This window comes from Orcinus orca, chromosome 1 (assembly GCF_937001465.1).
Source record: "Orcinus orca chromosome 1, mOrcOrc1.1, whole genome shotgun sequence".
Classification (NCBI taxonomy): Eukaryota; Metazoa; Chordata; class Mammalia; order Artiodactyla; family Delphinidae; genus Orcinus; species Orcinus orca.
Genome location: NC_064559.1, coordinates 53,856,042 through 53,871,201, shown reverse-complemented (window position 1 = coordinate 53,871,201; position 15,160 = coordinate 53,856,042). Strand labels below are relative to the sequence as shown.

Sequence of the window (15,160 nt, the reverse complement as noted above, 5' to 3'; positions counted from 1 at the left end):
TCAATAATTTGCAAACAAGTAAATGATTCGGAGAGCTGTGACATGAAATAATGGTTGTTTATTTTATTTTATTTTATTTATTTGTGTGTGTGTGCTACGCGGGCCTCTCACTGTTGTGGCCTCTCCCGTTGCGGAGCACAGGCTCCGGACGCACAGGCTCAGCGGCCATGGCTCACGGGCCCAGCCGCTCCGCGGCATGTGGGATCCTCCCGGACCAGGGCACAAACCCGTGTCCCCTGCATAGGCAGGTGGACTCTCAACCACTGCGCCACCAGGGAAGCCTGGTTGTTTATTTTAAATAGATAAAATAAATGAGAGACTCAATCATTCAACAAAAATCTATTGAATATCTACTATTGTTCTGTTTTACAACATCTAGCATTGTTCTGTTGCTGTTGAATAAGACAGAAAGAATCAATCCTGACCTCATAGTATTTATGTTCTAATGGAAGAGAAAGAGAATTAAAAATATATATTATGTCAGGTAGTATAAGTGCTAAAAAGATATGTAAAGCAGGGCATGGGGAAGTAGAGGTAGGTGTGCTCTTTTGGAGGGGATGGTCAGGGAAAAAGCTTCTCGTAGGAGATACTGTTCAGCAGTCCTCAATGAAGTGCACTAAGCAAGCAATGTGAGAACCAATTTTTATTTATTAGATTTAATTAAAGTGGGATTCACCTCTTTGGTGAAGTGGCCTTTCCTTTCAGTGAGGAGCTATCACCATTGTAAGAAACTGGAAAATGGAAGAATACCTGCCTTTTTCACCCCCTAACAAACTAAGTGATGTGATAGAAATTCTTTGTTACTTAATGAAGTCTAGGTGTGGCCTACAACAAAGCAGGGAGAGTGGGTTTGGTGCCAGAAACAAACACCATCACCAAGATTCATGTCAAGGAGCTTACTGCCTATGTTTTCTTCTAGGAGATTTATAGTATCAGGTCTTAAGTTCAAGTCTTTAATCCATTTTGAGTTGATTTTTTATATGATGTAATATAGGTGTCCTGTTAAATTCTTTAGCATGTGGTTATCCAGTTTTCCCATTATCATTCCAGTTATGTCAAAGGAGACTATCCATTCCCCATTGAATATTCTTGGCTTCTTTGTCATAAAATAATTGACCATATATGTGTGGGTTTATTTCTGGGCTCTTTTGTTCCTTTGACCAATGTGTCTGTTTTATGTCAATATTATACTGTTTGGATTACTATAGCTTTGTAGTATAATTTGAAGCAAGAAGTATGATACTTCCAGCTTTGTTCTTCTTTCTCAGGATTGCTGTGGCTAGTATTTTGTATTTTGTGGTTCCATACTAATTTTAGGATTGTTTTTTCTATTTTGTAAGAAATGCCATTGGAATCTTTATAGGGATTGCAATGAATCTGTAGGTTGCTTTGGGTCATATGGACAGTTTAACAATACTAATTTTTCCAGTCCATGAGCATGGAATATTTTTCCATTTATTTGTGTCTTTTTAATTTCTTTCATCAGTGACTTACAGTTTTCAGTGTACAAGTCTTTCACCTCCTTGGTTAAATTTATTCCTAGGTATTTTATTCTTTTTGATGCAGTTGTAAATGGGATTGTTTCCTTAATTTCTCTTTCTGATATTTCACTATTAGTTTATAGAAATGCAACAGATTTTTGTATATTTATTTTGTATCCTTCATCTTTACTGAATTTGTTTATTAGTTCGAACAGTTTTTGGTGGAGTCTTTAGGGTTTTCTATATATAATATTATGCCATCTGCAAATAGGGACAATTTTACTTATTCCTTTCCTATTTGGATGACTTTTATTTCTTGCCTAATTGCTCTGGCTAGTATTTCCAGTACTATATTGGATAAAAGTGGTGCTAATGGGCAATGTTGTCTTATTCCTGATCTTAGAGAAAAAGCTTTCAGCTTTTCACCATTAAGTATGATATTATCTGTGGACTTGTCAGTTATGGCCTTTATTATGTTGAGGTATGTTCACTGTATACCCACTTTCTTGAGAGTTTTTATCATAAATGGATATTGAATTTTGTCAAATGCTTTTTCTACATCTATTGAGATGATCATATGATTTTTATCCTTTGTTTTGTTAATGTGGTGTATCACATTGATTGATTTGATGTCGAGCCATTCTTCCATCCCTGGAGTAAATCCCACTTGATCAAGGTGTATATCCTTTTATTGTACTGTTGAATTCAGTTTGCTAATATTTTGTTGAGGATTTTTGCATCTATGTTTATCAGGGATATTGGCCTGTAATCTTATTTTCTTATAATGTCCTTGTCTGATTTTGGTATAAGGGTATGGGTGGCTTCATAAAATGAGTATGAAAGTTTCCCTCCTCTTCTATTTTTTGGAAGAGTTTGAGAAAGACTGGTATTAATTCTTCTTTAAACGTTTGGTAGAATTTGCCATTGAAGCCATCTGATCCTGGACTTTTGTTTGTTGGGAGGTTTTTGATGATTAATTCAATCTCTTTACTAGTAATTAGACTGTTAAGATTTTCTATTTCTTCATGATTCAGTCTTGGTAGGTTATATATATATATATATATATATATATATATATATATATATATATATATATATATGTTTCTAGAAATGTATCCATTCTCTCTAGGTTGTCCAATTTTGTGTATAATTGTTCATAGTAGTCTCTTATGATCCTTTGTGTGATATCAGTTGTAATGTCTGTTCTTTCATTTCTAATTTTATTTGAGTCTTCTTTCCTTTTTTTCTTGCTTAGTCTAACTAACAATTTGCCTATTTTTTTTTAAACCTTTCAAAAAACAGCCTTTAGTTTCATTGGTCTTTTCTATTGTCTTTTTAGTGTCTATGTCATTTATTTTCACTCTGATCTTTGTTATTTTCTTCCTTCTACTAACTTTGGGCTTAGTTTGTTCTTCTTTTCTAGTTCCTTGAGGTGTAAAGTTAGGTTGTTTATTTAAGATCTTTATTTTCCTTAATGTAGGCATTTATAGCTATAATCTTCCCTCTTAGAACTGCTTTTACTATACCCCACAGGTTTTTGTATTTGTGTTTGCATTTTCATTTGTCTCTAAATATTTTTTGATATCTCCTTTGACCCATTGGTTGTTCAGGAGCATGTCGTTTAATCTCCATGTATTTGTGAATTTTCCCGTTTTCTTCTTGTAATTGATTTCTAGTTTCATACCATTGTGGTCAGAAAAGATGTGTGATATGATTTTAGTCTTCTTAAATTTATTAAGATTTGTTCTGTGGTCTAACATATGATCTATCCTGGAGAATGTTCCATGTGCCTTTGAGAAGTGTATTCTGCTGCTGGATGGGATGTTCTATAAATATCTGTTATGTCCATCTGGTCTAACATATAGTCCATCTGGTCTAACATATAGTTTAAGTCTAATGTTTCTTTGCTGATTTCTGTCTGGATGATCTATCCATTGTTGAAAGTGGGGTATTGAAGTTGCCTTCTGTTATTTTATTTTATTTTTTTTTTGCGGTACACGGGCCTCTCACCGCTGCGGCCTCTCCTGTTGCGGAGCAAAGGCTCTGGACACGCAGGCTCAGCGGCCATGGCCCACGGGCCCAGCCGCTCCACGGCACGTGGGATCCTCCCGGACCGGGGCACGAACCCGCGTCCCCTGCATCGGCAGGCGGACTCCCAACCACTGCGCCACCAGGGAAGCCCTGCCTTCCGTTATTGTATCACTGTCTATTTCCCCCTTCAGATCTGTTAATATTTGCTTTACATATTTCAGTGCTCCTATGTTGGGTGCATAAATATTTATAAATGTTATATTTTCTTGATGAATTGATCCCTTTATCATTATATAATGACCTTCGGCTTTACATCTATTTTGTCTGAAGTAAGCTACCCCAGCTTTCTTTTGGTTTCCACTTGCATGGGATATCTTTTTCCATCCCTTCACTTTCAGTGTATGTGTTCCTAAAGCTGAAGTGAGTCTTGTATGCAGAACATGGTTGGATCTTGTGGTTTTTTGTTTGTTTGTTTGTTTGTTTAATAAGCTGCTCTATGTCTTTGATTGGCCATCCAGCCAATAAGAAGTGAGTTCAAGCAACTGTTCTTTATGCTGCGGTGGGATTTGGGATAGAAAATATTTTGACAAATACCCTGTACTTTAAAGTTTAGCATTTCCTCCATAAAGGAAATAAAAGATAATGCATTATTATGAACTACCTGCTTAGATAAATAAAGCCACACAGTGGGAATTTTAATTTGTCAGAACCCTGAATTATTAGTTATCCCTTTTCCTTTGTTTCCCTGGTAATGTTTGGCACATGCCCCCGCTCTCTGTCTTAGTTTCTAGAATTAGATAGGGGAGTTCTGTAGCCTCAAATGGGCATGGATTTTTATTTATTTATTTTGAATTATTTTATTTTTTTCTGTGGACTTGTCATTTGTACTTCATGGATTTTGGGGGAAGTTTAGACCAAGGTTTAGCCCTGTCATGAAGAGCAGAGTTGGGATGGGTGAGAAAGTTGAGAAGACTACATTTTGTGGTTTTCTAAGGCAGTGGAGCCGATCCTTACTAGTATAATTTGGGAGGCAATGGAAAACCCCTTTTTTACTAGTGGATATGATCATTTAAATCTCACCCTTTAAAATACAAATATTTCAGTGAGGAGTAAAGCATGAAGATTAAAATTCCAGATGGAACTAGAAGGGAACTTTGCCATCTTCTAGAATAGAGCTTCTCAAAATGTACATCCTCTTAGTTCCTTTCAGGATGTCCACGCTGACATTTGCAATAAAGGTGCAAAAGCAATGGTGAATGAAACTGCTGGCATCTTAACTTAAATAAGGGCAGTCTCACCAAATGACACTAGTAGTCAGGTATTCATCATTACATACCTAAACATACACACACATACATGTATGCTTAACTTCATGAATGTCCTTGAAGCAGTAAAATTTATTAATTTTATTGGATCTTGACCCATGAGTACATGTCTTTTTTAATATTCTGTAAGATGAGATGAAAAGTACATATAAAGCATGTTTGAGGTTACTGAAGAATGATGATCTCAGAGAAAAATACATTTGTGATTGAGTTGTGAGTTGAACTAGCCACTTTTTTCAGGGGACTGAATTTTTCTTGAAAGAACAACCAACAATCTATGGTTATTCAGATTTTAGCATTTGGCAGACATTTTCTCAAAAAAACAAAAAAAGAATGAAGCAAGCCTGCCTCTTCGAGGAAAGTAACTGACAGTACTTGTTACCAATGATAAAATTTAAGCTTTCAAATGAAAATTGAAATTTTGGAAAACTTGTATTTGTCATCATGAGCTTGACAGCTTTCCAATATTTAAAGACTTTTTTCTTGAGATTTGTGGTGATATTAACAAATATGAAGTTTTGATATTATATAATAAAAAGTGTCAAAATGTGGAAGATCTGAATAACTCAGTGGTCCCATATTTTCCAGATAGATGACCAATACATGATGTTACACAATCATAAAGAGTAAAAAGATCCATTCAAAGTACAATATAGAATGCTGGATTTTAATGTAACTGAGTATGAAAAGCTTATTGATAACGGTTTCAGATTCCACACTGTAATTAACCTTTAAGAAAGTACATTTGTTGAGTTTCGTGTGGTACCGAAGAAGAATATCCACAATTATCACAACAGATTGAACTTAGAAGAAAATATGAGAATGCAGCTCTCTCCTGCTAAGCCAGAAACTCGAGAGATTTGCCAAAAGGCAAAGCAATGCCATTCTTCTTACTAAATCTGTTTTGTTCCAGAACATACAGTGACTGTCACACAAATATGTTATTTATGTTATATATGATGGATTTATTTCTATTATCTTTAAATGAAATAATAGATAACTAAATTTAAATTTTCTCAGTTTTAATTTCTAAAGGGGTAATTATCATTAGACAGAAGCCACCTAAATACAGGGACTTGATCATGTTTAAGAGTGTGATCGGGTCCTGAGACCAAAAAGTTTGAGAACTGTTGTTCTAAACCCACCTCCTGACTTTCAAAATGGGTAACAGAGGCCATGAGGTGACTCATCCACTGAGTTGCAGTTGTGACTAGATCTTATTTCAGCAAACCACTTCCAATATTTTCGTTGTTTGTTTTTCCCCATTACACTACTACCATGACTGCCTTCAGGTGAATAAGCCACTCTCCAATGGGAGCGTGTACTAATGGAGGTCAGCTGAGGTAGGGCTTTCTTACCGACTGGGAATCAGAGACCAGAGGGCCTCTTTCAGGCAGTGGTCCCTCCATCTGCAGAGATGTATGCTGACAGGAGATGAGGGGGTGCAAGTGGAGGAAGAACATTACCTGCTTCCGATTTTACGCCTCTTGTTCCAAAATACAGTGAGCTTTTCCTTGTCCCTCGACTTTTCCTCCAGGGAGTTTGCACGTTGGAAAGTGAACAGCCTGGCTCTAGAAAGGAAGGACTTCTTTAGTTTGCCATTGCCTCTTGCCCCAGAGTTTATCCGGAACATCCGCCTCCTCGGAAGGAGACCCAACCTGCAACAGGTCACCGAAAACCTGATCAAAAAGTACGGCACTCACTTCTTACTTTCTGCCACCCTCGGAGGTAAGCAATACCACGATCCTACACTCATTGGTTGCCAGCTCATCGAAAATAGCTTTAAGACCCCTTGACTATAGCTTCAAACTCTTCCTGGGTCTTTTATTCTTCCTGGCCTATTATTGACTGGGAAACGTTTTCTTTCTGGTGCATTTGTCAACAGTGTAATCTCTTGACATCCAAATTCACCCCAGAACATTGCTTATAAGCATCCTCCTGGGGAGGGGATGTGGGGTAAGGAGGTTGGGGGACAGACAGACTCCTACTAAGCACTTGCCAGAAGTGCTCCCACTTTTCTTTTGACTGAGCCATCTAACCCCGAGGTTTCTCCATATCTTAATATTGGCTGTGGCTACAATAGTGAGACCCGTAGGCAAAGAAGTAAATGTCCACTGAGTCCCTGACCTCTCTGCTTCCACTCTGTAGAGATTGGTAACCAGCCAAACCAATTAGAATGACTCTGGGCTGGATGGAGGCAAAGGTGGAAGGGGACCTATGGCTAGGGGATGGCGCAACCTATGGCTAGGACCCAGCGCAGAACTGAGAGCTGGGAATAGGCAGCATTCTCTCTGCCCTGGAAAGGAGAAAGCAGGATTTATTATAACATTTAGCTCACTGTCTGATGGACAAAAGGAACTCTCCAAGGGTTCAGGCCAGCTGCCGGCATGTGGTAGGCGCTGAGTGTTTGATGGGGAAAAGGGAGGTTGAGCTTCAAGGCTTTTGCCCTTTGTTAGGGAGCAGAAATAGCCACGGTGACTTCTTATAAACAACTTGAGACGGAGAATTTTATCTTCCCCATGGAGGTAGATTGCCTGAGATAGAGATCAATAGAGGATGTTAACTGGATAAGCTGGAGGGGCGGGGGATGAGCTTTGGGAGATTACGGAAGCAGGGAGGAGGCGGAGGGCCTCGCAGGCAATGGTGCCCTTATCCTGTGGCGCAGCCTGATGACATTGTTCTGAACATGGCATGGATGAGAAGAGTCCGTCAGCAGGGGCCGTGGGCTCCCTCTTAGCTCGGTCTCCCCTGGCGAAGGGTTTCACATTCTTATTGGTAGGGGATTAGGGAGCTGAAGGCCTCACCAGTGCACCCATGTTGTTTGCTGTAGGAGAAGAGTCCCTGACCATTTTTGTGGACAAGCGGAAACTGAGCCGAAAGTCAGAGGTGGCAGGAATTGCCCCTATAGTCGGGGGCGGTGGGAACAGCTCTGCTGTGTCCCTGGAGATCCTGCACCAGCTGGCAGCCTCCTACTTCATCGACAGAGAGAGCACCCTGCGACGGCTGCACCATATCCAGATAGCCACAGGGGCCATCAAGGTAAGGGCCTGAGAGGTCCTGGGGGAGGGAGGGCAGACAGGCAGAGAAAGCAGAGGGAGGCCTGGGTGTTAACTGGCTCCAAGTGAGCCAGGCCTGACTGATGGAAGTGGGAAAGCAGCTTTCTGATGTGGGCACAACCCTAAACCAGCCCTAAAACATGGTCTGCGTCTTCCTTCTGCAGCAAATAGTCACGTGGCTTCTACCCTAAGGCAGGCTCCAGCCGAGGGACTGTGGTGAAAGGTAGACAAGGGCCCTGCTCTCCAGAGGTTACATTCTGGTGGGGGATGAAGATAATACACAAGTAAAAAATCAGCCCAGTAATTCCAGATAATGATATAAGGAAAAGACCGAGTCGTAGGTACAGATTTCCTGAGGTAAGAGAGGGGAACAGTGAGTATTAGCCAGATTGGTCGAGGGAGGGCACTTTGGGTTTAGACTTCGAGGCTGAGATCTGAATCCTTAGAAGTCAGCTGTGTGTAGATCCGAGGGAAGGGTGTTCAGGCAGGGGGAACAGTAAGTGCTAAGGCCCTGAGGCAGGAACCAGCGTGGTGCCTTGGTGAAACACAGAGAAGACTGCTGTGACTGCAGTGAGATGAACAAGAAGGATGCTGGTCCAAGATGGAATTCAGAGGTAGGCTGGAGCCAGATCACGTGGCTGTGAGAAAGTGCAATAGAAAACAAGCAGAGGGGTGATAGGATTTCATGTACGGTTGAAAAAGCTCAAGAGTTACTGTCACTTTAATAACTATAACTTTCATCCCATGTTCTCTACTGACATCTAGAAGATTTCTAGGACAGTTCATGTTGTTTGAGGGAAGACTAGTGAAGATACTTGAGAACACTGGATATTCTACTTCTAAATATAAAGTTAGGTTGCTGAGGAGGTTCAGTCTTGTCTTACATCCCATCCAAGACTCACAAGGAAGTTTTATCATTCTTTCATTCATTTGTTCAATAAGTATTTAAATTTTTAATTTTATTTTATATTGGAGTATAGCTGATTCACAACATTGTGTTAGTTTCAGGTGTGCAGCAAAGTTATACATATTCACATATCTATTCCTTTTCAGATTCTTTTCCCATACAGTTTATTACAGAGTACTGAGTATAGTTCCCTGTGCTATACAGTAGGTCCTTGTTGATTATTTGTTTTACATATAGTAGTGTGCCAATCCCAACCTTATTGAACACCTGTACGTGTCAGGGACTGTTCTGGATACTGAGAATCCAAGAGTGAACAAAACATATGAAGTCCCTGCCCTCGCGAAGCTGAAATTCTAGTGGTGGAGACATAATTAAATACATGAACAGTGTCAGGTGGGCTTAATGGTATAAAGACATGAAGTCAGGGAAGGAGATAGAGGGTGATGGGGACATGGTACTTTAGGGAAGACCAGACAGAGATCTGAATGAAGCAAGGGAGTGAGTAACATGTATATCTTGAGTGAGTGCATTCTAGACAGAGCGGGGAGTGAGGGCAACTGCCCTGAAGTGGGAGTGTGCTTGGTATGATCCAGGAGCACCGGTAGTGTAGCTGGAAGGAGTCAAAAGGGAGGTAAGGTGGCAGATGAGGCTCCAGTGGTCGCAGGGCCCGGATCATGAGGGTATTACCGATCAGGTAAGAGAGGAGAAAGAGGGATCCTGGAGACCAATGCAGTCATTACTGCACTGGTCAAGGTGAGAAACCGTGGTGGCTTGGACAAAGCTGGGTGCTATACAGGTGGTGAGACATTCACAGGTCCAGGTTTTGACGGTAGAGCCTATTGAGTGTTAGCTAAGAAATTGGAAGAAAGGAGTCAAGATTAACCGTGAGATTTTTGGCCTGAGCAACCTGATGAACAGTGATTTCATTAACTGAGGATAACACTAGGGGGAGATGCAGATCTGAAAGAAATAAATCAAGAGTTCAGTTTTAGACATAGCGTATTTGACATTCCTATTAGATGTCTAACTAAAGATATCTGACAGGCAGTTGGTTATCAACACCAGGATTTAAAGAGAAATGTCATGATTGGAGATATAAGTTTGGCTTACAAATATATCCACATATGTAGTTGGTATTTAAAACTTTGGGAAAGGAGGAGATGAGATCACTCGAGGACTGAATGCAGCTAATCAAGTGGCCCCAGGGCTTTGAGTTGTGAAGCACATCGATTTTCAGAAATGGGCCAAACGAGGAGGATTCAACAAAGGAGGCTGAGACAGAGCATAAAGGTATGAAGAGAACCAAAGCTGGATCACAAAGCCATGTGAAGAAAGTGATTCACAAAAGAAGGAGCAGGCAACTGTTGAGCAGTCAGATTGAGAACTGACCTTCAACTTGGCATCATGGAGGTAACTGGTAACCTAGATAGGAGTAGCTTCAGTGGCATGAAGGGTATAAAAGGCTGAGTGGAGAAGGTTCAAGAGAGAGAACAAAGTGAGGAATCAGAATAGTAGAGACAGTTCTTTAAAGGTCTTGCTGTAAAGGCTAATAGAAAAAATAGGTGATAGCTGGAGACTGATGGGGGATCAAGGGAGCTTGTGTTTTTGTTTTTAAAATGGGAGATATTCCAGAATATTGGTATGTTGATTAAAATGACTCAGTAGAGAGGGGGAAAGTGATGGTGCAGAGAGACAGGAGATAATTGCAGAAGCAATCGAGGTGGTGAGAGGTTGCTATTCCAGGCACAAGTGGAGCAGCAGGTCTCACACAGGACCATGAACACTTCATGCTTTGGAGGCGGAGGCTGTACAGAGCACACAGCTCACACGTGCAGTGGGATGGCAGATGTGGCAATGGGACGATGCGGATGTTCTCTTCTGATTTATTCCATTTCCTTGATGAAACAAGCAAAGTCCATGGCTAAATGAAAGAAGGAATTGTTGACAAAAGAATGTATGAAATGGTCATTCAGAGCGTTAAGGTCATCAACTGACTAGATGACTAGATAAATGGCCTGGATTGTTGGGCGGCACCAAGGACTCATTTGAGACTCATGGTCCTAATTACAACATGAGGCCTGTCAGCAGCGTTGTGGGTTTTATCAGCTACATTCAGCATGTCTTGTTCAGACAGGCATGGGAGAGATGGAGAGCTGGATTTAACCAAGGGGTGTGTGTGTGTGTGTGTGTGTGTGTGTGTGTGTGTGTACGTGTACAAGATGAAAGAAAAAATAGGCAAGGGAGTTGAGAGTATATAGAAAGGAGTGATTACAGTGGTGGATCCAGGGGTCTGAGACCATTATAGGATGATAGAAAGTGAAAAGTTGGCCAGGTCCAAAGATTGGGAGTCTCAGTAGATTTGATGACTTGTTACAGGGAAGAGACTAGAGTAGGTACAAGTGTGTAATGCTTTATATTGCTATTACAGAGGGTCAGGTTCTGGGGCACGGCCATGGGCGTGGGAGCCTAAGATGGGGTTGGAAAGAGGACAAGATAAGGAGGTGAGGAGGCCAGGGGACTGGGAGGCTGGGTATTAAAGGATCACCTATATGGATGCTGACGTCAGCAGGAATGATACAGACCCGGGTGGTGGTAAGAAAGAGGGTGGTGAGCAAGCTAAATACTGAAAATCCTCAATGAGGGAGGGGGAGTGACAAGAAAAATAGACGGCAACACGGAGGAGTAGTGGGTGATTGTCCTCACGTTTGGAGAGGAAGGAGGACCGGTGTTCAGGACATCACAGTGGAAGACCCACCTCACTTCATGGCAGTGTGAGGTGTGGGAAGGCAGACAGCCACTGCTAGAGAGGACGGCAGGGGAAACCACATCCTCCAGAGCGGCTAGGTTGTGCTTAGAATGAAAAGGTGAAGTGGACTCTTGAGAAGAGATTGAGGTTATAGATGTTATTGCTGAGGAGTGATCATGAGATCCAGAGAGCATGATGGAGGTTAAGTGAAGAAAAGGGGTCAGATTGGGGGACGGCCAGTGTCTGGAGTGAGAGTCTGAGAGAGGAGGAAGACGGAAGTTCAGACAGGCTAGGGTTCATTTGGGAGGCTGGTATCTTAGGCAGCTTAAAATGATGTAAAAAGAGCTGTAGTAGCACAGAGTGGGTTTTACGAAGAAGACAGAACTCTGTGGAAGCCCTCTCACCCTTCAGTCCTCTAGTGGACTGTGGCAAAGTTGGAGAAGAATTGGTCTTATCCATTCGTGAAAGGTAGGCCTGGATCAGTAACTCTATGGTCCCATTAATGTCCCTTCCTATCCTTTGACCTGACCAACTTCTCACTTTCTCTCATCCCTCCATGGCCTCATTGTCTTTTTGCCCAACTTAGATCTCTTGGTCCATCACTATAATCACTCCCTTGCATGTTCTCTTCAGCTTACCCTTTGCCTCCTCGTCATGCCCACGGCCATTCCTATAATTCAGAGCCTCATCACGCTTACCTGATTTTCTCACATAACTAGTCTTCCCATCTGCATTCTCAGCTCTGCTCCCTGATTCACGATCTATGCTGCTCGCACGAGTGCACATCGTCATATCGTATCATTCCCCTGCTTAAAATCCTTCAGTGGTTTTTGACTACATGGGACAGAGCCCACACCACCGCCTTCCATCCAGGGCGGCAGTGTGAGGCAATGGAAAGAACCCGCGAGTCTGAGCTCTACCACTGCTCGTGGCAAGGCTTTGATCAAGTTACCAAACTTCTCTGAGCCCCCATTTGCTCCTTCTCAAATTGTTGAACAATCAGAATAATTTCTAACGTGAAGGATTTCTGGGAAGGTCAAATTAGAAAATGTATAGAGGACATGAGCTACAGCACAAATGGACCTTGAAAAGGGATAATTCCTCTTCTCAACAAAATGGGAAGGCAGTTGAAGACCTACTGTCCCTGTTGTCTTTTTAGTTTCGGCTCCAAATGCTCCTTTTACACTCTTCTCAACCCTTGTTTCCCCCCTCAACCCTTCACTTACCATTTATTCCATGTAAGCCAGTCCTGTCTACCTCCTAGTCTTTGTTCAGATATGCCATGCTCTTGAGTCTCCCTTCCTGGTACCTGCTGTCTTTTTTGCTTACAATCCTCATCTGTTCACCTGAGTGGCTCTTCCTAACCCTTCTTCGCTTGGCTCAAAAAGGTAACTCTTTCGTGAAGCCTTTCCTGACTCCCAAGGTAGTTAAATGTTCTTCTTCAGTGTTTCAAACACATGCCTCCCTTATACGGATTATCATTTGAACTGATTGCTAGCTAACGTGAGAGCCTCTGAAACTATGAGATTCTTATGGGAGGGACTGGGTCTCAGGCATCTTTGGTTCCCAGTGAGAGTACAGAGCTTGTCACATTATGGATAATGAGTAAAGGTTTGCTGAGTGAATGAATGAGTCACTGACCCCACTTTTCACATGGGTTGGGCTCTTAGTGTGTGTGCAAGTGCCTGTAAGCGTGTTAAGTTGAAAGAAACAAGGTGGATGCAGTATCAAGATGATTTGTTAAGAGAACTCTGGGGAAGGATACCATAGGTCTCTAAGAACAAGACACTAGATCCAATCCAGACACGTAGGTGTGGTAAAAGAACAGTAACGCTCCCAGGTTACTCTGTTTCTTGTTGGAACACGCCTCTACTTTTTCATCTCTGCCTGCTTCATTTTCCTGCATCTCCTGTTCTTTCCTCTGTTTATTCTAGACTTTCTGTACACCGGTGGCTTCAGCCCACCTTTAGCTTTGTCTTGCTCTGAAGCTGACTCTGGCCCTGGTTGGACGTAATCTGTTTCGTCTCTCAGCCAGTGCACTCAGGACGGGGACTCTTCTCTTGCTCATTGTAGTATCCTCAGTTCCTGGTACATAGTAGGTGCTTGATAATTATTTATTCCGAATTTTGTAAGCGTCCATGATCAACTCTTAAATTTCTTTTTTCTCTCAGTATCACAGTTCTAAATTCCCCGGAGAAAGAGTCTGGTTCAGGATTCATCTCAGGCCAACACAAAGAGCGGGGGTTACGTAATCTCAGCCATGGCTCACTGATTCACTTCTTTAGCAAGGACTGTGGGTGACAGCGTGAGAGGTGGGCAGGCACTCGAATCCACGTCTGTTATAGTGCCTGTAGATGCACGTTCTCGAACTAGAGCCACTGCCCGTCTCCTCCAGAGAAGGGCCACCATCCTCGGAAGCCTCTTCTTGGAACTCCTCCCACGTGGTCCCACGTGGCATGAGAGAGGATTATTCAGCTTCTGCTGAGCTGCTTGACCTGTAGCTGTTTCTGTTTGGGAACACCGTGGGTTCTCCCCATGGGTTGCAATTCAGAGAACCATGAAAAAAGGCATTTAGTGTCTTCTCCCCCCTCTGCTCATCTCCACATAGTTTAGTGACCTGTCCAAGGACACACCCCTAGACTAAGGAGCAAAGGGAGGTGTTGGCATCCTGTGCCACAGTGCTGCTCCCTTGATAGGGCTGACCTGACCATTTTGTCCTGATAGTAATGGTGTTCCACAGGAGGCCATCTCTTTGCCTTAACACACAGCGTTTGCAGATCCAGACAGCAAGGTCCCCCTGCAGCACACCCTTGTGAACTCACACTCCTCTGCTGGTACTGCAGCCCCTGCCACCTACTTCCCTCTCCTGAACATGCCTTCTCAGGGCTTGAGCTGGTTTCCAGTGTGGTCATTGCTCTGGATGGAGGTGAGGTGGAGGTGAGGGGCTCTGCCCATTTGCTCAGCCTTGGTGAAGGAAAGACCCTCAAGCATATCTTCCTGTTGCTTGTTTCTCTAAGCAAAGGTGCTCTTACTTTCTACCCTTTGTTAGCAACTTCTTTTCACTAATGTGGAGAAAGAGGCACCCTGCCCCCTTTTGTTTATCCAACACATGCCCGAGACCCCACTGAACATCCTCCTCTGTTGCAAGGTTTACCCTGGTCAGTACATACCTCTGTTGCAGGATTTGTCACATTAGACTGCAGCTGTTTACATGCCCATCTCCACCTGCCCACACACAACAGCAGGGCTTAGATCAGTGGGGACTCTTTTCACATGCATACGGTTCCAGGTCCCTTCACAGTGTAGGGTGTGCGGTGAGACACTCAATAAAATGCCTGACTGATAGCGGAAGGCAGGTTACCTGGTTTAGTGGGAGACGAACTTACTCAAGTGAGAAGACCGGGGATTGGGTTTCAGCCTTGATACTTACTATTCCTATGGTCTTGGGAAGTTAGTTATTGAACTCCATGACATGGACTTACCAACTGTTTTACTCACCTGTACCCAGGGCTTATATTCAGCTGATATGACCACATCAGTTATTAAAATATTAAAACACTTCCGTACAGGCTGGTAAATCATCTTCACCCAATCTGCTGTGTGCCACCCTAACC

The 15,160-nt window shown here is 42.5% G+C and overlaps 1 protein-coding gene across 3 annotated transcripts in view; it reads left to right on the top strand.

The window, feature by feature from the left end:
• BRINP2 (BMP/retinoic acid inducible neural specific 2) overlaps window positions 1-15,160 on the top strand; it is a 117,783-nt gene that overhangs the window by 88,967 nt on the left and 13,656 nt on the right. For all 3 annotated transcript variants that reach the window (XM_004269792.3, XM_049715632.1, XM_049715633.1), the window contains 2 exons: window positions 6,375-6,565; window positions 7,668-7,876. In XM_004269792.3, coding sequence (XP_004269840.1) covers window positions 6,375-6,565; window positions 7,668-7,876 — 400 coding nt within the window. The remainder of the gene's footprint in view (window positions 1-6,374; window positions 6,566-7,667; window positions 7,877-15,160) is intronic.